Here is a 22,837-nt window from a genome sequence, read left to right on the forward strand (position 1 = left end):
GGGGCCTAGATTGCTTAAAATAACTAAGACAGGTTCTTTTCAGATATTAACACACTGCAACAACTGGTCTTGAAGACTTTCAACACTATATTCATTGACAGATAGTATGAGCATAGAAAGAGGAGGGTGAACATGCTTTTTAGAATTACTGAATGGTTTTAGCCGATAGTAACACTTAGAGGAACAGACTTTTCAGTGCCTGTAATCGTATTACATCTGACACACTCCTCCCTCTGCTGGTATTTTTGCATTTTACCTGACTTCCAAGACTTATGCAAACTTATTTCATAAGAGGAACATGCAGTTCCACCATTTACAAATACACAAGTTTACCCCACAAGCCACTGAATTATGATGAGGTTAGATATTTACCATCTCTGCAAGAGTGGTGTTCTGTCGCCCAACCAATCTCGTCAACATCATAGTCCATCCCTATGTCACTACCAGCCCCTACCCCTTGCCACAGGGAGGACCATATTCCTGTGAAAGACCCATGTCCAAAACATTCCCAATTCACCCCCCACCAAATGTCAGGCTAGCTGTGAAAGCAGTCATGTCATATACCAGCTCTGCTGCAATCATTACACAGCTTTTTACATTGATATGTCTGCCAACCATCTGTCAACCAGGATGAATGACCACTGACAACCTATGGCCAGGAGCAGTGTGGGCCATCCTGTTACACAATATGCAGCTGTAAACAACACACTTGATTTCAATGGCTGCTTAACAACCCAGGCTATCTGGAACCTCCCCTCAACCATCGGCTTCTCTGAACTGTGCAGGTGGAGGTTATCCTTAGAACACATTCTCCATTCCCGAAATCATTCTGACCTCAATCTAAGGTAACCTACTGGTTCCACATCACTCCAGCCAACAGTTTCTGCCCCCTCTGTTCTATCACTTTCTCCCAATTCATGTCCACCATCCTCATTGTGCTCCGCTCTCTAACAACATCGCTGGTCTTTTTCCTTCTCTACTGCTCTCCTTTTCCACTCACTGCCCCACCCCTACTCCCTCCCTCCTCTCCACCCACACATACACTGCCCATTCCCTGCCCACTCTAGATTGCTGCTCTCTCTGGCCACAGTGGCCAGAGGGAGCGGTCCTGTACGTGTGCTTTTGTGCGTGTTCTTTTTCTTAATTTACTTTTTTGTCTTTTCTGAAGCCGGCTGAAAGCTAAGTGTGTAACATACTTTCACTACGCCTGTCTGCAACTCAATGTTTCATCTTTATGGTGAGTAGCAACCTGTCCTTTCATAATATGGTTGATAATCCAACTTGGACTTTCCATTGTTTGCTTCATTACACAAACAATTTCTCCAACATTTTTAACTAATGCAGTTGACTTGCATGGCACTTCAGGTACACTGGTCAGTTACAGAACAGCCTATGGCATGGTATTTGGTTTTTGTGGCTGGGTTGTTTCCCAGAAGTCACTGGTCACTACAAGCACATGATTTTGTTAAAGCAATACATACTGTGCCATCTTCAGTTAATGGAGCAATGGAAGAAGGTATTATGAAACTGTGAGTACAGGAGGTGCCACTTAAGAGACAAATTTGTGGACCTGGTTGATGTCTAGTGAATACTATTTAACTGAGTATACTGCAACAACAGAGGTATTTAGTAGACACATTGTGCCAGTATGGCTGTAGCTGTTTCTCCTGGTCCAAGTTCAGAACATTACTTTTTTGTAATGTACTGACAAATATTTTTGATAATATGATTCCCACACTTTAACTTCAGAATAAGACATTTTATGTTACCAATATAATGCTTCTCTCCACAAAGCAGAGACCATTGAGTCATGGGCTGAAAAAAATTAGGTGGATTTGGAAGATTTATTTGCTCAAAGCCCTGACCTGGAGCATAATAAATGTCTTAAAATACTATTTACAGTGCACCAAAAAGAATAGAAATTAATTCTCTCTTAAGTCTAGTAGAAATGAGTGACAACTCGTCTCTGAAGAGATCACTTAATGTAATAGAAGCAAAAGGTATTGACATTAGTAACGAGGCAGATTTTTGAGTTTTGGTCACACAGTTTGTTTAATAACAAATACTGTTTCAATATTTCATAAATTGAAAGTAATGTATGTCCTATTGTTTAATTTTCAAAATTCTGAATCATCAATGTGATTTACGTAAAAGTTTCTCACTTGAGAGTTGTAATTTTTCTTTCTTTCTTTCTTTAAAGTATAAATAGCACAGCCTGAATTACTTTACCTGTATAAAATTCCTATTATGTATATCTCTTATCCACATCAAGTCATAATATACAATATGTTTGAAATTGCAACATTTTCAAAATCGTGGAAAAGTCCACAATATAATTCTTGCCTTATTATGTTATTGCTGGTAGATGAGAACAACTATGAGAGGAATATACAGCACAATTTCTGAGACTTCAAGAAATAACAATAATAAACAAAAAACTTTATTGAACAGCAACTTCCAGTTCCAAAATTACATAATTGGATTATGTATCACGCTGAAGGAAAAGGTTTGGGTAAAACCGCAGGCCTTCTATGCTCTCATCTCTACATGCTTTCCCATATTTCTCAGTGGTGAGCAGTCGCTCCCTAGCTAACAAGACAGATATTCCCAATGTTTGAGCTAATTCTTCTGATGTAAGAGAACCTTGAGCTTCCAACTGTAATGAAAAATAGCAACAGTACATTATTTCCATATTGCAACAGCAATACACACAAATAAAAAAATAGCATAAAATTATAACGTTATGACACAGTCAATGGCCATCATGTATCTTCAGGAGAAGTATCAGTACTGCCAAGAGACAAATATTAAAGTATGAGGGTATGCTGAAAAGTAATACCACCAATTTATTATGTGAAAATCTTTAAAGCTTTTTAAATAAACAAACGTTATGAATGTTCTATGTCTTTGCACAATTTTGCAGCAGTGTGTACTGATAAAATTCTGGAGCTTACAGCTGCCTCAAATAGTTTAAAATCCCTGAGCTTTCAGCTGAGTACACCTTGGCCATTGTCAAGTGGTGACTGTCCTTTAGTTGCAGCTACCATACTTATATAATTGCTCTGCCTTCTGTGAGATCACTAGTGCTTGCTCCAGTGCCATATAATGTAATGTTTTCTTTGCATGCCCCCCATGCCTGCTTCAACCTTCTGATAGCCGCATCCCAAACTGTGCTTAACTGCAGGCCACTGCCTTTATTGGGGGTGTTGTAAAAAATCTGTATCTCAGTTGCTTCTTTTACTATGCTATCCCAGAAACTATTAGTCCACATAATAGACAGATCTCTCATTGAATGCGATACTGTGTCTGTTTTCTGCTACCAGAGATTTCTCAGGCTGTGAAAGGTGAAAGCATCTATCATGTTCTACATAGTGCAGTTCAATAGTTCGCATAGCCTGCCTGATATAAAGCTGTCCACACTCGCACAGTATTTTATACACTCCTGATGATGTGAGGCTTACATCATCTTTCATAGGCCTCATGAGTTGCTGAATTTTTTATGTATCTCTGAGGGCCAAATTGATTTTATGCCTCTTTAGGAGCTGGCCAACCTTCCCTGTTTCCAAGCCACAAAATGGCAACTCCTCCTCCTCCTCCTCGGTGTCCTCTTCCTTACATGTTTCCGGAAAGCTGGCTTGTGAAATCTGGAGGGTGTTTTAGCAGTTTTCTTTTCATATTTTCTGTAAGTGGCTCACTTCTTTCAGAAGGTTTTCAGCATCTGAGATGGCTTCTGCTTGATGCACCAAAGCCCTCAGAACCAAACATTTTTGCAACAGATGGTGATAGCTTTTAGTGTGCAGATATCGGTCCGTGTGGATGGAGACCTGGTAAACACTGTTGCTGAGGCACAATTTTCCTTATGGCAGATAAGGACATCAAGGAACGGCAAGGCACCACCTGTCTCTACCTCCATCATGAGCTTCATGAAGTTTGACTACATTGTTGAGGATTATTTAAGCACACTCTGACGTCACTGTATTTTTTTTTTTGTATGATGGAGAATATTTTAACCAGACAGATGGCATCTCAATGGGGAACCAATGAGCTCCAGTTATAGCCAACCTGCTTATGAAGTACTTTGAGGACATTGCCCTGGACACGGCTCTTGCAAAGCCTAGTTGTTTTTATCATTAGTTTGATGACATGTTCATTGTCTGGTCTCAGGATCATGAAAAGCGGGATGATTATTGCATCACATCAACAGTATCCATGACTACATCAAGTTCACTTTGGAGGTAAAGACAGATGGTGCCTTGCCATTCCTAGACATCCTCATCTGCCGTAAGGAAAATGGGTGTTTACCAGAACCCCACCCACACAGACTGACACACGCACCCAAAAAGTTATCATTATCCATGGTCAAAACATGCACCTTGTAGTTGTAGTAGTAGTAGTAGTAGTAGTAGTAGTAGTAGAGGGGTTTTGGGGGCGCACGACAGCAAGGTCTTCAGCGCCCGTTCAATATCATAGTGATTTTTTTTTTTTTTTTTTTTTTTTTTTTTTTGTGGTTTTAGGGCGCACAACTTCAATGGTCATTAGCGCCCTGACTACTCTAAGAATGCACCGCGAGGCACAAGTTGACCACAACAACTAAAAGGGAAAACACGATAAAAGACAGACTGACAGGCATAGGATTAAAAAACAGCATCATCAAATGTCCTTAGCGAGGTTTGTCAAATTGATAAAACGAAGAACACGAGCAGCTGCTCGTGGGTCATCCGCTAAAATGGCATCGAAAGTATTTGGCAGGTTAAGATCGAGGCGCAGTGTGTTAAGATCTGGACAGGACATTAAAATGTGTCTAACCGTCAGCAAGTGCCCACATGGGCAGAACGGCGCCGGCGCAGCCGTCAGCAGATGGCGATGGCTGAACCGGCAGTGTCCAATTCTTAATCGGGCTAAAACGACCTCCTCCCGCCGAGAAGGGCGTGAGGAGGACGTCCAAGCCACGGGAAGAGGTTTTAAGGCCCGAAGCTTGTTGTCGGTAAGTGCAGCCCAATCGGCTTGCCACAGAGATAAGATGCGCCGACAAATCACCCTGCTAAAATCGGACGAAGGGACACAACAAGAAGCTGTCCGAGGCTGGAGGACCGCAGCCTTGGCCGCGGCATCTGCAGCTTCGTTCCCAGGGATACCGACATGGCCAGGAACCCACATAAAGCTAACTGGAGAACCGACGTCCACCAGCTGCTGAAGAGAGCGTTGGATCCGGTGTACGAAGGGGTGAACCGGGTACGGATCACTGAGGCTCTGGATGGCGCTCAGGGAATCTGAGCAGATGACATAAGCAGAATGTCGGTGGCGGCAGATGTAAAGAACAGCCTGGTAGAGGGCAAAGAGCTCAGCTGTGAAGACCGAACAATGGCCATGGAGCCGGTATTTGAAACTTTGTGCCTCGACAATAAAGGAACACCCGACCCCGTCATTGGTCTTAGAGCCATCTGTATAAATGAAAGTCATGTCGATGAACTTCGAACGAAGTTCCAAAAAACGGGAGTGGTAGACCGAACTGGGAGTGACCTCTTTTGGGAGCGAGCTGAGGTCAAGGTGAACGCGGACCTGAGCCTGGAGCCAAGGTGGCGTGCGGCTCTCGCCCACTCGAAAGGTTGCAGGGAGGGAAAAAGTAAGGTGTTGAAGGAGGCGACGAAAGCGAACGCCAGGGGGTAGCAGGGCAGAGACATACAACCCGTATTGACGGTCAAGAGAGTCGTCAAAAAAGGAACGATAAGACGGATGGTCGGGCATTGACAGTAGCCGACAGGCATACCGACAAAGCAGTATATCGCGCCGGTAGGTGAGTGGCAATTCGCCAGCGTCAGCATGAAGACTCTCTACGGGACTGGTATAAAATGCTCCGATCGCAAGTCGTAAACCCCGATGTTGTATGGAGTTGAGGCGGCGTAAGATGGATGGCCGTGCAGAGGAGTATACGAAGCTCCCATAATCCAGCTTGGAGCGGACGATCGACCGATATAGACGAAGTAGGACGGTTCGATCCGCTCCCCACGACAGACCACTGAGAACACGGAGGACATTTAAAGAACGGGTACAACGGGCGGCCAAATATGACACATGTGGAGACCAGCTAAGTTTCCTGTCAAATGTAAGGCCTAAAAATTTGGTTGTCTCCACGATTGGGAGAGCAACGGGACCGAGTCTTAAGGACGGTGGGAGAAACTCTTTGTATCGCCAGAAGTTAATACAGACCGTCTTCTCGGCAGAAAAACGGAAGCCATTGGCGACACTCCACGAGTAAAGACGGTCAAGAGAACGCTGAAGACAGCGCTCCAGGACACGTGTACACTGCGCGCTGCAATAGATGGTAAAATCGTCCACGAAAAGGGAGCCTGATACATCAGCTGGGAGGCAATCCATTATTGGATTGATCGCGATGGCGAAAAGAGCGACGCTCAAAACTGAGCCCTGTGGCACCCCATTCTCCTGGCGAAAGGTGTCGGACAGGACAGAACCCACACGTACCCTGAACTGTCGATCCATTAAAAAGGAACGAATAAAAAGAGGGAGGCGACCGCGAAGGCCCCATGTATGCATGGTGCGGAGGATGCCCGCCTTCCAACAGGTGTCGTAAGCCTTCTCCAAATCAAAGAACACAGCCGCGGTCGGGCGCTTCCGCAAGAAGTTATTCATAATGAAGGTCGACAAGGTAACCAGATGGTCAACAGCAGAGCGGCGCCTACGAAATCCACATTGTACATTGGTAAGTAGGCGTCGAGACTCGAGCAGCCAAACCAATCGAGAGTTAACCATTCGCTCCATCACTTTACAGACACAGCTGGTAAGCGAGATAGGTCGATAACTGGAAGGCAAGTGCTTGTCCTTCCCCGGCTTAGGAATCGGGACAACAATAGACTCGCGCCAGCATGCGGGAACATGTCCCTCAATCCAGATGCGATTGTATGTACGAAGAAGAAAACCTTTACCCGCAGGAGAAAGGTTCTTCAGCATCTGAATATGAATAGAATCTGGCCCTGGAGCAGAGGACCGTGATCGGCCAAGTGCGTTTTCGAGTTCCCGCATGGTGAATGGGGCATTATAACTTTCACAATTCGAGGAGCGGAAGTTAAGTGGCCTAGCCTCCTCTGCCTGTTTGCGGGGGAGGAAGGCAGGGTGGTAATGAGCGGAGCTCGAAACCTCTGCGAAAAAGCGGCCGAAGGCATTGGAGACAGCCTCAGGGGCCACAAGGACGTCATTCGCGACCTTCAAGCCAGAAACTGGTGAGTGGACCTTAGTGCCAGATAGCCGGCGCAGGCTACCCCAGACAACAGAAGAAGGAGTAAAACTGTTGAAGGTGCTTGTGAAAGCAGCCCAGCTGGCTTTCTTGCTTTCTTTGATAATACGACGACACTGAGCACGTAATCGTTTATAATTGATACAATTCGCCACTGTAGGGTGGCGTTTAAAAGTGCGTAAAGCACGTCGACGGGCACGTAAAGCGTCTCTACATGCTGCGGTCCACCAGGGGACCGGTACGCGACGTGGAGAAGAAGGAGGGTGAGGGATGGAATATTCAGCAGCAGCGAGAATGACTTCCGTGAGGTGTGCGACCTGACGATCGCAGCTTGTAAAGGTTTGATCCTGAAAGGTCGCCCTGGAAGAGAAGAGCCCCCAGTCTGCCTTGGAGATGGTCCAATTAGAGAAGCACGGAGAGGGGGTATGCTGCAGGAGATGGATAACACACGGGAAGTGGTCGCTCGAATATGTATCAGAAAGTGCATACCACTCAAACCGGCGTGCAAGTTGGGGAGTACATATAGAGAGGTCTAAATGGGAATAGGTGTGAGATGTGTCCGAAAGAAAAGTAGGGGCACCAGTATTGAGGCAGACAAGATCGAGCTGGTTGAAAAGGTCTGCTAACAAGGAGCCCCTCGGGCAGGATGCTGGAGAGCCCCAAAGGGGATGGTGGGCATTGAAGTCTCCAGTTAACAAAAATGGTGCAGGTAGCTGAGCAATAAGTTGCATCACGTCTGCCCTGGTAACGGCAGATGACGATGGAGTGTAAACGGTACAAAAGGAAAACGTAAAAGTGGGGAGAGTAATGCGGATGGCAACTGCCTGCAGGCCGGTGTGCAACGTGATGGGATCGTAGTAAATATCATCCCGGACCAGCAACATAACCCCTCCATGAGCTGGGATACCTACCACAGGGGGTAGGTCAAAACGCACAGAGGTGTAGTGTGCCAAGGCAATTTGATCGCATGGGCGTAGCTTCGTTTCCTGGAGGGCTACGACAAGCGGACGGTGCAAGCGGAGCAGCAACTTCAAGTCCTCTCGGTTGGAGCGAATGCTGCGAATATTCCAGTGAATAAGTGCCATCGTAAGAAAAGAAAGATGAGAGAAGTGGTCACCTCGAAGGCCGCTTAGGGCCTGGCTTCGAGCGAGCACTGCCGCCGCTATCAGTAGGCGGACAGTCATCATCCATTGGGTCTATAGGGTCATCGGCCATCTCGGGAGGATGGCCGGGAGGGGGAGCTTCCTCCGCCAGTGAACGGCCAGATGTACGGCGACCAGCGGTGCGGCCAGGCGAAACGGATGACGGCCTGGGGCGGCAGCCGCTGGGTGGCGCAAGAGAAGAAATGCGCCGTGGCGGGGAAGGAGAACTGTGCTTCCTATGCGCCTTTTTGGAAGGACGTGTAGTGGAAGTACCGGTCGAAGGCTGTGAGGTCGAGGTACGGAGGAAGTCTGCACGGGATGGTTCCTTCTTGAAGGCCCGTGCATCTGACTTCGGTGTCTTCGTCTTAGCAGAAGCTGAAGAAGGTGCTCGTGTCTGTGGGGTGATGGGAGGAAGAGGAGACGTCGACCGCGCGATCTTAGCACTGGCCGAACGGACGACCATGGTGCTGAAGGTCAGATCGCATGTCTGGGTTGCTACCTCCCGGGTAGTCCGAAGAGAGGCGAGGACAGTACTGTATTTCCCCGCTGGGAGCAGCGTGGGCTTCCTACTAGCCAATAGCTTGCGAGCAGCCGAGGTGGACACTTTCTCTTTGACCCGAATTTCCTGGATACAGCGTTCTTCCTTATAGACAGGACAGTCGCGGGAGGATGCTGCATGGTCACCCTGACAGTTCACACAACGAGGAGACGGAGGTGGACAGTCACCCTCATGGGCATCCCTGCCACAGGTGACACATTTAGCCGCATTGGAACAAGACTGTCGAGTGTGATTGAAACGCTGACACTGGTAGCAGCACGTAGGTGTCGGGATATAGGGGCGAACAGAAATAACCTCGTAGCCCGCCTTGATGCGCGATGGCAGCTTAACACTATCGAAGGTCAAGAAAATTGTCCGGGTCAGTACAAGGTCATTGTTGACCTTTTTCATGACCCTATGGACAGCCGTCACGCCCTGCTCAGCGAGGAATGATTGAAGCTCCTCGTCAGTCAATCCGTCGAGGGAGCCAGTATAGACCACACCACGAGACGAATTCAAAGTTCGGTGGGCCTCCACCCGGACAGGGAACGTGTACAGGAGGGTGGCCCGAAGCAGTTTTTGTGCCTGAAAGGCATTCTCAGTTTCTAGTAATAAGGTGCCGTTACGCAACCTGGTACAGGATTTGACAGATCCGGCTATGGCATCTACGCCCTTCTGAATAACGAAAGGGTTGACAGAGGAAAAATCCTTTCCGTCCTCAGTTCGAGAAACTACGAGGAACTGTGGGGCAGGCGGTAGTACTTTTGTCACTGTTGGCTGGTCACGTTTCCGTTTTTGGGTCGAAGTCGAAAGAGATGGAGTAGAATCCATTGCGGAGGAATCCCCCATGATTGCCAGCGTCTCCGATGGCGCGCTCCTTCCTTGTGGGGACCCTCTCAGAGGGCACTCCCGCCTTAGGTGAATGTTTACACCTCAGGTCACACCTCCCGAGAAACAGACGGAGGGACCAATCGGCATGGTCAGAAGGTATCAGCTCAGGCAATCACCCCTCCCCGGGCCTGGCCTTTACCAGGGGGTACGCGCGTGCCTTACATGTCTACCCAGGGCGGGGACTTACGCGTTACCCCGTCACCGGCTACGCGTGCGAACGCGTGGGTCGGCCTTCAGACACGCACAGGGAGGAAGGAAGAAGAGGAAAAAGAAGAGAGAGAGGGAGAAAGAGGACAGACTGTCTCAAACGCCGAGGCGGAGACCAGAGAAGGCAAGGAGAAGAAGGCAATGAGAAAGCAAGGGGAAGAAGGCAATAAGAAGGCAAGGAGAAGAAGGCAATGAGAAGGCAAGGAGAAAAAGGCAATGAGAAGGCAAGGAGAAGGCAAGGGAAAGAGTAAGGAAGACAGTGAGGTGGAGAAGAGCAAAGAAAGGAACCAACAAAAGGAAGGAAGAAACGAGAAGTGAAAAAACCAAAAGGACCACGATGATAGGTCGTGGAACCGTCCGTCACCGGACGCAGGCGCGAACTACCCCCGTGAGGGGGATGGACTCCTTTTAGTCGCCTCTTACGACAGGCAGGAATACCGCGGGCCTATTCTAATCCCCGGACCCGCAGGGGGGGGGGTATCATAGTGAGACGGGTGTCAAGAAAAACACTCAGAACAGTTACAGAAAACGGAACATAAAACACGGGGAAAAACCATTGAAAAATATGTGCTCACCCACACCGAAGCGTGGGATGAAGCAGGGCGTCAGCAGTAAAAAATGGACAACACAGGAAGAAAATGGTAGAGAGAGCTATAACAATGTAGCAGATGGAAGTGACTGGCTGACCACAAGGAAAAAAGGGAGGAGTCAGCCACTCTGCACTACACTAAAACCTCCAGCCTAAAAGTTTAGGCCAGAGTCCAGACACATCACAAAACTTAAAAACCCTAGACACACACGTCTCATCGTCAGCTAAAACACAAGGCAGATCCCCATCAACTTGTGCTTCTGCCCTTGCATCACGGTATAAAATGCAGTCGGTTAAAATGTGCCGGACAGAGATATGCACACCAAAAGCGTCACAAAACGGAGGATCCTCCCGCCGTAATAAATAGCTATGCGTCACAGGACAGTGCCCAATCCGCAGACGTGTGAGGGCCACCTCTTCCCGCCTGAGCAACCGGCAGGAGGAACGCCACGGCCGAGTGGTTGACTTTACCGACCGCAGTTTATTGGCCGTCACCGCCAGCCATTCGTCCTCCCACAACTCCATGCACTTCCTGTGGAGTGCAGCGATGACTGACTGCAAGGGGATATGACACTGGACCACATCCTGCTCTCTGCAGGCCTCCTTGGCAGCCCGATCAGCCTGTTCATTGCCCCATATGCCGACATGACCAGGCACCCAGCAGAAGGATACCTCTTTACCCCGCTGTTGGAGCAAGTACAGTTGGTCATGTATCAACTGGACCATCTCCTCAGTCGGGTATAGGCTCTGCAGCGATTGTAAGGCACTAAGAGAATCGGAGCAGAGAAGAAATCGATCGCCCCGAACACGATGCATCTGCTCCAGTGCCTTCAGGATTGCGTGGAGCTCCGCTGCGAAAACGGTATATTCAGCAGGGAGGCGAATCCGGGTGACACGATCAGGGAACACCACAGAACAGCCAAGGAAAGCCTCCTGTTTCGAGTCATCAGTATAAACAACAGTGAAACCGTGATGCACATCTAAAATGTTAAAAAACAGAGATTGGAACATAAAATCTGGTGTGCCATCTTTCTTAAAACGAGTCAAATCTAAAATAAGTTTGGGATGCCGGAGGAGCCAAGGTGGAGATCTGCTCCAACCGCGACGTAAAACACGAAGACCAGCCACAGACATCGCAGAGAGGCAATCCTGTGCGCGAATCCCATAGGGCTGCATCGCACGTTGCCGGTTATGAAATAACCGTGCCAGAGGAGGCTGAGCAACGGTATGGTATGCAGGTGTGTAGGGTGTGGACAAAGTTTTATACGCCTGGCGTACCGTAAGTAACCATCGCCGCATATGAAGTGGCGGTTCACCTGCCTCTGCACAGAGGCTTGGTATGGGGCTAGTTCGGAATGCCCCAGTGGCCAACCGAAGCCCTTCATGGTGCACAACGTCCAACATCTTTAAGTAAGTAGGCCTCGCAGACCCATACACCGTGCACCCATAATCGAGCCGAGATCGCACAAACGCCCTGTAAAACTGGAGCAGACAAGTCCTGTCAGCTCCCCATGTACTGTGGCTAAGACATTTTAAAATACTTAAAGCCTGAAGCGACCGCCGTTTCAGGTCTTTAAGATGAGGTAACCACGTCAGCCTCGAGTCAAAAAGGAGACCCAGAAATCTCACCGTGTCTTTAAAAGTAAGAATAGTGTCCCTCAAGCGCAACTCAGGAAAGGTTAAAATCGAACGAGAACGGTTAAAAAGAACACAGACAGACTTCTCGGTGGAAAACTTAAATCCACTCTTCTGCGCCCAGTCATCCAAATGCCTAATCGTAAGTTGCAACTGACGAGTTGTCGTGGCAAGACTTGAAGAAGAGCAGAACAAAGAGAAATCATCCACAAACAAAGAACTCTGGACAGGACGTTTCACTATGGACGTAATGCTATTAATAGCGATGGCAAACAGAGTCACACTTAAAACGCTACCCTGAGGGACACCATTCTCCTGCTCAAAGCGATCAGACAGGACGTCACCAATTCGGTATCTAAAATATCGTGGCGAGAGGAAAGACTGAATAAAAAGAGGAAGACAACCACGAAAACCCCATTCATGAAGCTGCGCCAGGATGAGACGCCTCCAAGCGGTATCGTAGGCCTTCTCGATGTCGAAAAATACACCTAGAAGGTGATGACGGCGTAGGAAAGCTTGTTGTATAGCCGCCTCCAGGAGGGAAAGGTTATCGAAGGTGGAACGAAACCTCCTGAACCCACACTGAAAGCGACTAAGGAGTTGCCGGGATTCTAACATCCAGACAAGGCGGTGGTTGACCATCCGCTCGAAGGTCTTCCCTATGCAACTAGTGAGGGCAATACTACGGTAGCTACTTGGGCTCGTGCGGTCTTTCCCAAGTTTTAAAAAAGGGATTAAAACTGCCTCACGCCACGCGTCAGGAAAGTGACCCGACGCCCAAATGTCATTAAAAAGTGCGAGGAGGAGTTCTCTGTTGCGCATTGTGAGGTGCCATAGCACACTGTAATGGATCCTGTCGTGACCAGGGGATGTGTCACGAGCTCCAGACAATGCAGAATCCAGCTCCCACATAGAGAATGGACAGTTGTACACTTCAGGAGAGGTGGACTGGAAGTTCAGATTACATCTCTCAGCAACCGCTCTATGGTGCTGGAAACCTGGATCCTGACTGGTTGTTGCAGTAACTGTGGCAAAATACGCTGCCAAAGTCTGGGCAATGTCTCGCGGATTTGTGTGGAGAGTGCCGTTAGTCATTACAGCAGCAATGGAGTACCTCCCTCCTCTGCCAGAAATTCGCCGGATGGTCTCCCACACAATGGAACTTTTGGTGGAACGATTAATGGTGTTCAGGAACGTTTGCCACGACCTCTTCTTGCTCTCACGAATAATGCGGCGACATCTTGCCCTCGCCACCCGAAAGGCTGCAAGATTCTCAGCAGTCGGCCGACACTTGAACCGACGCAGAGCCGCACGCCTGGTCCTGATTGCGGAGCGGCAGTCGGCACTCCACCAAGGCACAATTGGCCTTTTCCGGTGGCCTGTGGACTGTGGAATGGATGCTGCAGCGGCGTGGTGGACCGTGTGGGTAATATGATCCACCCACATCTCAACATTTGCACAATGTTCGAATTGGGCCAACTGGCTATAAAGTTTCCAGTCAGCGCCACTGAGCACCCATTGTGGTGGTCTCCGTTCGGGGCGCACACCATCTGGCAGGTGAATCCAGATGGGGAAATGATCACTGCCGTGCAAGTCAGTGACCACTTCCCAGTGAGCACTGGCGGCAAGAGCTGGAGAGCAAAGCGAGAGATCAATGGCAGAGAACGACCCAGTCGCCGTGCAGAAATGAGTACTCTGTCCTCCATTGAGCAAGTAGGCACAGGATGACAGGAGAAGCCGCTCAATTGCTCTACCCCTGGGGCAGGTAATTGCAGAGCCCCAAAGCACATTGTGGGCATTAAAATCACCACAAATAATGAATGGCTGGGGGAGCTGTGTAAGAAGGTTGGTGAGGGCCGCTTCATCAAGAGCATCATGTGGGGGCAAGTAAAGTGAACATACAGTCAATGGATGACGCACGTGCACGGACACAGCGACAGCCTGTAGAGTCGTCGTAAGTGAGAGAGGCGAGGAGAGGTAGTCTGTCCTGACGAAAATACCTACGCCTCCTCTAGCTCTCTCTCCATGCAGGTCGTCCTTTTTGTGGAGTGTATAGCCTCGTATCTCAGGGGAGTACGATGGATGGAAATACGTCTCCTGGAGACAGAGACACAGTGGTCTACCCTGAGAAAGTAGACGAAGTTCCTCCACATGCGTCCTGAACCCTTGCAAGTTCCACTGGACTATGGGAGCCATCTATGTTGGGGGTAGCACCTTCATCCTGTCTCTCCGACGGGGCGGGGAGACCGCAGCAGGTGGAGGGGCAGGCGTGGGACGAGATGAGTGCCCCACACATGCATCGTATTCCATCAACTCTGGGGAAGAGTCAGATGAAGCCTCGCGTAAAACAACATCCGCATGGTCAGATGGTTTACCACGGGATTTGACCCGCTGTTGCTGCAGTACAGTAGCTTTCTGTGGTTTGGTGGACTTTGAGGGAGCTGATGTGGGAGTGGTAATTGGCGCACTGGGCTTGGGGACAACCTCAGCTGTTGGAGGCGCGAGGGGCCGGACCAAGGTCGCCACTGTACCTTTGTCTGCCATTCGAGTAGGGGCTACTGGCTCTGAAACACCGGCTGCGGTGCAAGTGCACTGACAGCTGCAGGTGTTAGTGCCAACACTCACCACCTCAGTCTGCGTCGAGGTATCGACTTTTGGAGTAGGCTTCTGTACCAGGGATGCAAAAGATGTAGCAAATGTGGGAGGTTGCATCGACTTATAAATCTTCTTGGCCTCACCATAGGGGATACGCTCGGTCGTTTTTATTTCCTGGACTTTGCGTTCCTCTAAAAATATGCGGCAGTCCCGACTCCAAACAGGGTGGTTCCCAGAGCAATTAATACATTTAGCTGGAGACGAGCAACCAACTACTTCATGAGCAGCCTGACCACAGTTTCCACAAGTTGCTTCGCCTTTACAGCCGAGGGTGGTATGCCCAAAACGCTGGCATTTGAAACAGCGCATCGGGGCCGGGAAATAAGGCCTCACACTAAGGCAAACGAAGCCAGCTTTAACATGTTTAGGAAGTTTTGTGCTACTGAAGGTTAGAATAAAGGAGTCGGATTTGACAAGAGTGCCATCAACCCTCTTCATGATGTGTTGGACGTCAACGATACCTTCTAGAGCCCACTCACGTTGCAGTTCTTCCTTGGGAATATCAACTAGATCCCGGCACGTCACCGCACCTTTGCTATAATTCAAGGTGCTGTGCAGTTCAGTGTCTATGGCATACTCCCCAAGGCATTTAGCAGCTTGCAGGTTAGTGGCTTGCTTGGAAGTGGAAGTTTCCACGAGCAAGGTCCCATTACGCAAACGCTTCACTGATTTTAAGGAGCCACAGATGCCCTCCAGACCCTGTTGTATATAGAAGGGCGAAACCTTCTCAAAACTACCCTCCTTCCGTTTCACAATGAGAAACACATTCGGATTACCAGAATGCATTCTGTTACCTAAGACTGGACTTGTTAAAGAAGCGCCGGAGTCAGGGGGACTGACTGCACGGGCCCTCTTAAGAGACTGGGTGTTAGAACCTTCCAGCGGCCCACCCTTTCCACTGGGAGGAAGAAAAGAGGATTTCGAAGGATCCATCGCGGTCCCACGAGCAGCTAGGGAACTAGAAGTCCACCTAGACAGAGCCCCGCGTGCCTAGGTAAGCCTTATACAACTGAGGTGCGGCAGGTTCCCCAGAGGTTGCCCGCTATCGACTGTTCCACCTCAACAGCCATGCACCTCATCAGCGCGCAGAACACCTTGAGATTGAGGGGTTTTTAATAGAGGTTTATTCCATCCTCACGATCCGGGCGGTCAAGCCAAGATCCCCATTCCCTGAGACACACAACGTTCCACCGCCGCGCCGCACGGTGGTCGCTGAAGTATGCTCAGAGGTTACGGTGACAGGGGACGGGCGGCGCTTACCAGTCCCCAGCTCAGGAACCCCGAGGTCGCCAAGCCCATACCCAGCAAAGGAATGCTGAGCCCCTGGGGGCCATGCACCTTGGTGCGTCAAGCAGAAGCTGTCTCAGATGCAGAATTCCTGTCTAAGGAACTAGGCCACTTATGGAAAGTATTAAAGGAAAATGGTTACAACAACTGCCAGATTTCAAAAAGCCATCTTTCTGGAAACAGGCAAACGGAAGGACCCCACGGAGGACTTGAAGAAGCTTGGGTTTCTGGCAATCTGTGGCTCACTAACAGGAAAAATTAGCTACTCCTAAAGAGGCATAAAACTGATTTGTTCTTCAGGGCTCTATCAGAAATTTAGCAACTCATGAGGCCTGTGAAAGATGATGTAGGCCTCAGAATACTAGGAGAATATAAAATACCATTATGTAGGAGAAGCTATGTATACTATTGAACAGTGCCCTGTAGAACACAAGAGATGCTTTCATGTTCGATAATCCAAGGAATCAGTGGTAGCAGAGCATGCTCTAGAAAACAGACAAAGTATTTGCATTCAATAAGGAATCTGTTATTACAAGGACTAATAGTTTCTGGGATTGTATAACAAAAGAAGCAACTGCATAAAGATTTGTGACAACATGTTCAGTAAAGATGGGGGCACGCAGCTAAGCACGGTGTGGGACCCGGCCATTGGAAGGTTGAAGCAGGCACAGTGAGTGTGCAATAAAAACACTGGAGTGAGCAGTAGTGATGTCACAGAAGGCAATGTGACTATATAAGGACGGTCACAGCAACCAAAAAGACCACTTGATAATGGCTGAGGAGTACTCAGCCAAAAGCTCATGGATTTTAAACCATTTGTTGTAGCTGGAAACTCATGAGAATTTTATTTGTCTACATCTTTATTCATCATTTCTACATACTTATTCCTCAACATGGTCACCCAGTGACAAACAAATTTCTCCCAATGAGAGACCTATTTGTTGATACCGTCACTGTAGAATGTCTGACTTTGTTGACAGAGTTACAACCTCATCTCAGCTTGCACCGCTTCATCACTATGAAAGTTAAGTCTTCAAAAGTGTTATTTAAGCTTTGAAAACAGATAAAATCAGGTAGTACCAAGTCAGGACTATATGGAGGATAATGGCTGACGGTGAATGTAAGGTACTGAATTGTTGCAGATGTCACAGTGCTCATGTATGGTCTGGCATTGTCATGCTGAAGGCCAGGGTGCTCCATGTGTGAACGAACTTCTTGAATGTGAAACTTAATTACAGCATCCTGTCTCATGCAGCAACTTGGTTACATCATAGATGACCAAGTTACATGTTACAACTTGGAGCTCTCTAGGGCTGCAAATATTTAGACATGAAGAATAAATATGCAGAATGTTAACAGCATTTGTTTTATTTAAAAAGCTTTCAGAGTTTTCATGTAAAAAATTGGAGGCATTACTTTTCAGCATGTCCTCATAAATACACTATCCTAGCTTTCAGAATTATTATTAGTTTTTCCAAAAGAATTTTCCTTTGTTAAAAATAAAAGGATTATATCATCATGTACTGTACATATTGTAATGCGTATTTACAAAAATTCAGTGACAGCAAGACATACTGTTACAATGAACGGTCCACTGGCAGAACTCATGTCCAAATAAGTGAAAGATTCAGGAACCATAAAAAGCTGTCAGTTTTTTAAGATGAAATGATAAGATGTTGCTTTTTCAGAAGAGCATAAAATGTAGCTTTCATCTTACCAGAAAATTTCAAAATAATATAAATTTTCACTGTCAAGTTATAGAATGAAGACCTACTGGACACACCAAATTTACAATAGTTTAAGGTGCATAGCTAATTTTGCAGCTGTATGTATCTTTAATAAAAATCTTATTTTGTGGACTGAGGCAATGCATTTTTTGGCAAAACAAGCAACACATTCCATTATCCATTTTATTTTTGTTTTAGTCATCGGAAATGGACTTGACAGAATAAAAGTATACCATGTCTGTGTTTGTCAGCCTGTGGTATAGCATCGAAACAATGTATTATGGACCTTTCTTTGACATACTCTCAAACTATAGTTAACCACACATTTTGTCTTTTCACCTGGAATCTTTAAATGTCCTTCCAAAAAGTAAAAACATTGTAATTACTTAACTTTTTGTTACTTACTCTACTTGCACACATCAAGATGGCATGAGATCACATCTGCATAGTTCAGAGAATGTGGTGGTCAGACAAAGTTCCAGATGGCACAGGTTGTGAAGCAGTCACTGAAATTTAGCACATTATGCTTAGGTGTACGTTGTGCCAATGGTTGATCAACTTTGTTTTTGGCAACAGTTTGGCGGTGGCCATTCATCCTGGCGGACATTTGGTTGGTTGTCATACTGACATAAAATGCTTTGCAGTGTTTGCAGCAGATTTGGTATGTGTCAGGCCTGCTTTCATAGGAGGTCACCTTCCTGGACATCGACTTCCACCTCTCTGATGGCTCCATCCACATCTCCGTCTACATTAAATTCACTAGCCACCAGCACCCGCATTTCAATAGGTGCTATCCCCTTCCACATCAAAAAATCCCTCCCCTACAGCTGGGCCATGTGCAGACAATGTATCTGCAGTGACGTGAGAACTCTCTTGCTCAGTATGACGAGTCCTACAATGGCCTTGACAGAAAGGCACTACACCCTAAATCTAGTCCAACACACAGATTTCCCATGCCACATCCTCACATACCCGCAATCCTTCCACCACCCTCAAGAAAAGAATCAGCTACAAAGGAGCACTCCCCCCCACCGCCTTTTGCCCAATATCACCCTGAACTGGAACTGAACCACATCCTTTGTCAGGATTTCAATTATCTATCGTCAGGCCCACAAATGAGGGACATCCTACCAAGGATCCTTCCCACCCCTCCTAAAGTATGTTCTGTCACCCACGCAACCTCCACAACATCCCAGTCCATCCTGGTACCACCCACACTTCAGGGGTCATATCCCTGTTGAAGACCCAGTTGCAAGACCTACTAAATCCACCCACCCACCCAGTGTGACTACCAACCAACATTCCATCAGGATGAATGGCCACTGCAAAACTGTTGCCAAGAACACAGCTGGTCACAAACTGTTGCCAAGAACACAGTTGGTCACCCGGTGGTACAACAGGAAGCTGAGCATAACATACTCAATTTCAATTACTGCTTCACAACTCAGGCCATTTGGATCGTTCCCTTTATCATCAGTTGAACCATGCAGGTGGGAGTTATCCTTACAACACATCCTCCACTCCCATTACCAGCATGATCTGGCCTCAACCTCTAGTCATTCACTTGGCACTGCGTGTCCAGCTGGTGCTATGTAGGGTCGCGTGTGTGTGTGCGCGTGTGTGTGTGTGGGCCCACCCAAAAAAGGTATTACTTCAAAAGTTATCAAGGGTTTTTTTGCTTTCTTTTTGTGTGTGCTTGTCAATAGCTCAATAGCTCACTGCTTCTTTTCAGTGAGTGGCCTCCCTTACTCACAAACTATTTATATTCTACCAGAACTTTCCTACAAATCAACATTGTTAAGGGATAATTTGCATATAAATGCAGTATAATACTAGAAAATCAGAAAACTTAAGTTCTCAATTCCAATGTGATCTCAAGAATTGATGCTGAGTATATGGAACACCGCTTCTGATAACAAGTTTCCACTTCACACTGCAGCACTTGTGACCAGAATGAAAAAAGTAGTTGTTCATTCTTGTAAACATTCTTTGTTGTATACTTGTTTCCAGCTGCCTCTTACTGCTTGAATTCAGGCAATTACTTTCACTTGTTATACAAAACACATTGCATTGAAAGGTGAATTTAAATCAAAAATATTGTGCAAATGGTTCAAATGGCTCTGAGCACTATAGGACTTAACTTCTGAGTCATCAGTCCCCTAGAATGTAGAACTACTTAAACGTAACTAACCTGACATCACACACACACCCATGCCTGAGGCAGGATTCGAACCTGCGACCACAGCGGTCGCGCGGTTCCAGACTGTAGTGCCTAGAATCGCTCGGCTACCCCGGCTGGCAATAGTGTGTCATACATATCTTTATTTGCATTAATACAATCCAGATAATTTTGCTACGTTTTGTTCTATCAATTCCAGAAACTATTACAAAAATATAGAGGATTAAATTATTTTTAAAACAACTTCTGATGACACAAGCATGCTAAAAATAAGCCCAAGAACTGAGAACCTTACAAGAATACCCAGCAGTGTGGCTGAGTCATACAGTGTATCTGGCAGCTAGGCTGTACTTCTAAAATATCTCAACTCTCAGATGCTTAATTGTGTCAGTTTGCTTCTCAACAAAAGAATTCTTGATTCACTGGAGTTCTCAGTTCTTCCCATCACTGATGCAATAACATGGAACTAGACTGCCAAGTTCAAGACATGAATTCTACCAACTGCCACTGAATTTCTGGATATGCAATGAAAATATAGAGTTTAAGCAAAATGTTCATAAATCTCGAGCAAAACAAATTTTATAAAAATCACTCCGTTAAACTGTTTTATTACTGCATGACATAGCAAGTTGTGTACCTCATTTCTAGCAAGGACCATGATATGTTCTGCAGCAGCTCCAGTGTATTTGTGCGAAGGAAATGGAATCTGGACACTTCCTACACTTTCAGTATGTACATCATTATGAGCTTAACATGACAGTCGTTTCTTTCTTTCATTGTTTTTAAGAATAAAGGTGACACAACAGGCTTTGCAAGTGGATAAATCACATGCAGTACTTAACAGTGCAATACGTACATCTGTACTGATAATTTCAATAGAAACATAGTTGAAATGTGACACAAACCTCACTGAGAGTCCTCTCAACAACACTTTCATCATTATGTGACTGAAGCTGCAACACTTTCACACCACTGTCAAATGCGCGCAGTCTGATCGGTAGATTTAATTTTTCCAACATATTGCAAGCATGCATGAGATCTTCAGGAGACAAAAGCTCTAGGCCTCTAGCACGATTTACTCGGCAGTATACATCTGCTAGTGACATCATCCCTCCAACTTCCTACAACAAAATAATTAACACAGTAATGAAGACACAATAGTACATTGTGGTTACAAATAATTTGATACCCAAAATCATACCGAAGAACCAGATTAAACTAGGGCAACAAACATTAAAGCAGTACTCCATCTAATTCATTTTCATGTGAATGCAAACTAATCACAGCGAGTAGGGCACTGCACAAATTTCTTTTCGACCTCTTCAATAGTCAAAGTGATTTAGCAATTAAAACAAGTTGCTGTATCTATTCTTGGTAACACTTTGCTTCACTGCTTTCATACTAGTGCACAAAATGTAAAAATGATTCTTCGATCTATGATCTTCACTTTTTCCCTAGCTGCCCATATGCTGAGTGTTGCATCTTCACTTCCTCTTTATCTCTCTATTTCTTGGAAAGAAATTCAGCAGTTAATAGCAAACCCGTCAACTGATCTACCTTACACTCAAGAAAAATTATACAAAACTTTATTAGTAATTAAATAGTTCCACAGAGAGAAATTCATCTTGTGCTCCAAGGAAAGCCATGTATGGTGATTTTGACACCATTTTCTGGTTTTCTTTAAATGAAATGGTTTTGAATTTTCAAGTGTCATGTGGTTTGTTAATATTGTATTGAAGACAATGTAACAGTATCTCCAAGTTTGAACAGCAGCAGAATAAAAGAAATGAGGGTTTTAAATCTAAGATAAACTGTACACAACTTAAAAAATTAAGACTGTAAATAACCTACAGATTAAGTGGTGATGTTAACTTCTCACTCAATCACTGTACATGTAAGAGTGTAAACCTGAAACTGAGCTTTTGTAGCTCAATAAATTCCAGATAGTTGAACTGCCATAAATATGTCCCGTAATGAAGTTAACTCTAGTTTGTTTTCAACTGCTGAAAATATATCAAGAAAACAGAAAGAGAGAGGCCTAAGATTGCAACATAATGATCAGAGCTTCAGTGAAAGCTTGGAAAATACTGCACATAAATTCCCCTATTGTGCCATAAAGATAAAGTGAGATTTTGATTTGAAAACTGTGAACTGAGATACTCCCATTTAAAACAAGAAGTACAGACAAAATTTTGAGATGCCATGCTAAATTATTTAGCTAAAATTACGTTGAATAGTTTGTTACACAACACACTTACATGATTTATTAGATGGCATCACTGTCAAAACTGACCCTACTCTATTTCACAGTTGGTGCTACTCCCATGCTGTTGTGACCACATGACTAGCATTTACTTACTTCACTCCCTACCATTTGCTTGTAAACAAGTGCAAGTGCGCATACTCAAAACTATGAGGAAGTTAGATGCCATCCACATGAATAGTAGGGAAACTTTTAGAGAAGAGAAAATCACCAGTACGAATATTATGAGCTAAGGTAGCAGTACTAACCAAAGGTGGAAGGAGTAAATAAGGGCTGTACAGAGGAAAGAGAAGAGCAAATAAATGAACGTGAAATGGGAGATATGGTACTGCATGAAGAAATTGACAGCAGTGAAATATCTAAGTGGAAATAAGGAAATTTGAGTATGTAATGTGCCCTCACAATTACTGAGACCCTTGGCTGAACATACTATGTATGACAGAACCATTTCACCTGGTCTGTAGGAGAGAAAGGC

The 22,837-nt window shown here is 46.2% G+C and overlaps 1 protein-coding gene across 1 annotated transcript in view; it reads right to left on the reverse strand.

Moving 5' to 3' along the window:
- Positions 1–2,418: 2,418 nt before the first annotated feature.
- LOC124605821 (vacuolar protein-sorting-associated protein 36) overlaps positions 2,419–22,837 on the reverse strand; it is a 44,378-nt gene continuing 23,959 nt past the window's right edge. Inside the window, exons 6-7 of the mRNA XM_047137739.1 lie at positions 21,005–21,220; positions 2,419–2,656 (exon numbers count right to left, since the gene is read on the reverse strand). Of these exons, the coding sequence (XP_046993695.1) occupies positions 2,483–2,656; positions 21,005–21,220 (390 nt within the window). The 3' untranslated portion in view covers positions 2,419–2,482. The remainder of the gene's footprint in view (positions 2,657–21,004; positions 21,221–22,837) is intronic.

Source organism: Schistocerca americana, chromosome 3 (genome assembly GCF_021461395.2).
Source record: "Schistocerca americana isolate TAMUIC-IGC-003095 chromosome 3, iqSchAmer2.1, whole genome shotgun sequence".
Taxonomy (NCBI): Eukaryota; Metazoa; Arthropoda; class Insecta; order Orthoptera; family Acrididae; genus Schistocerca; species Schistocerca americana.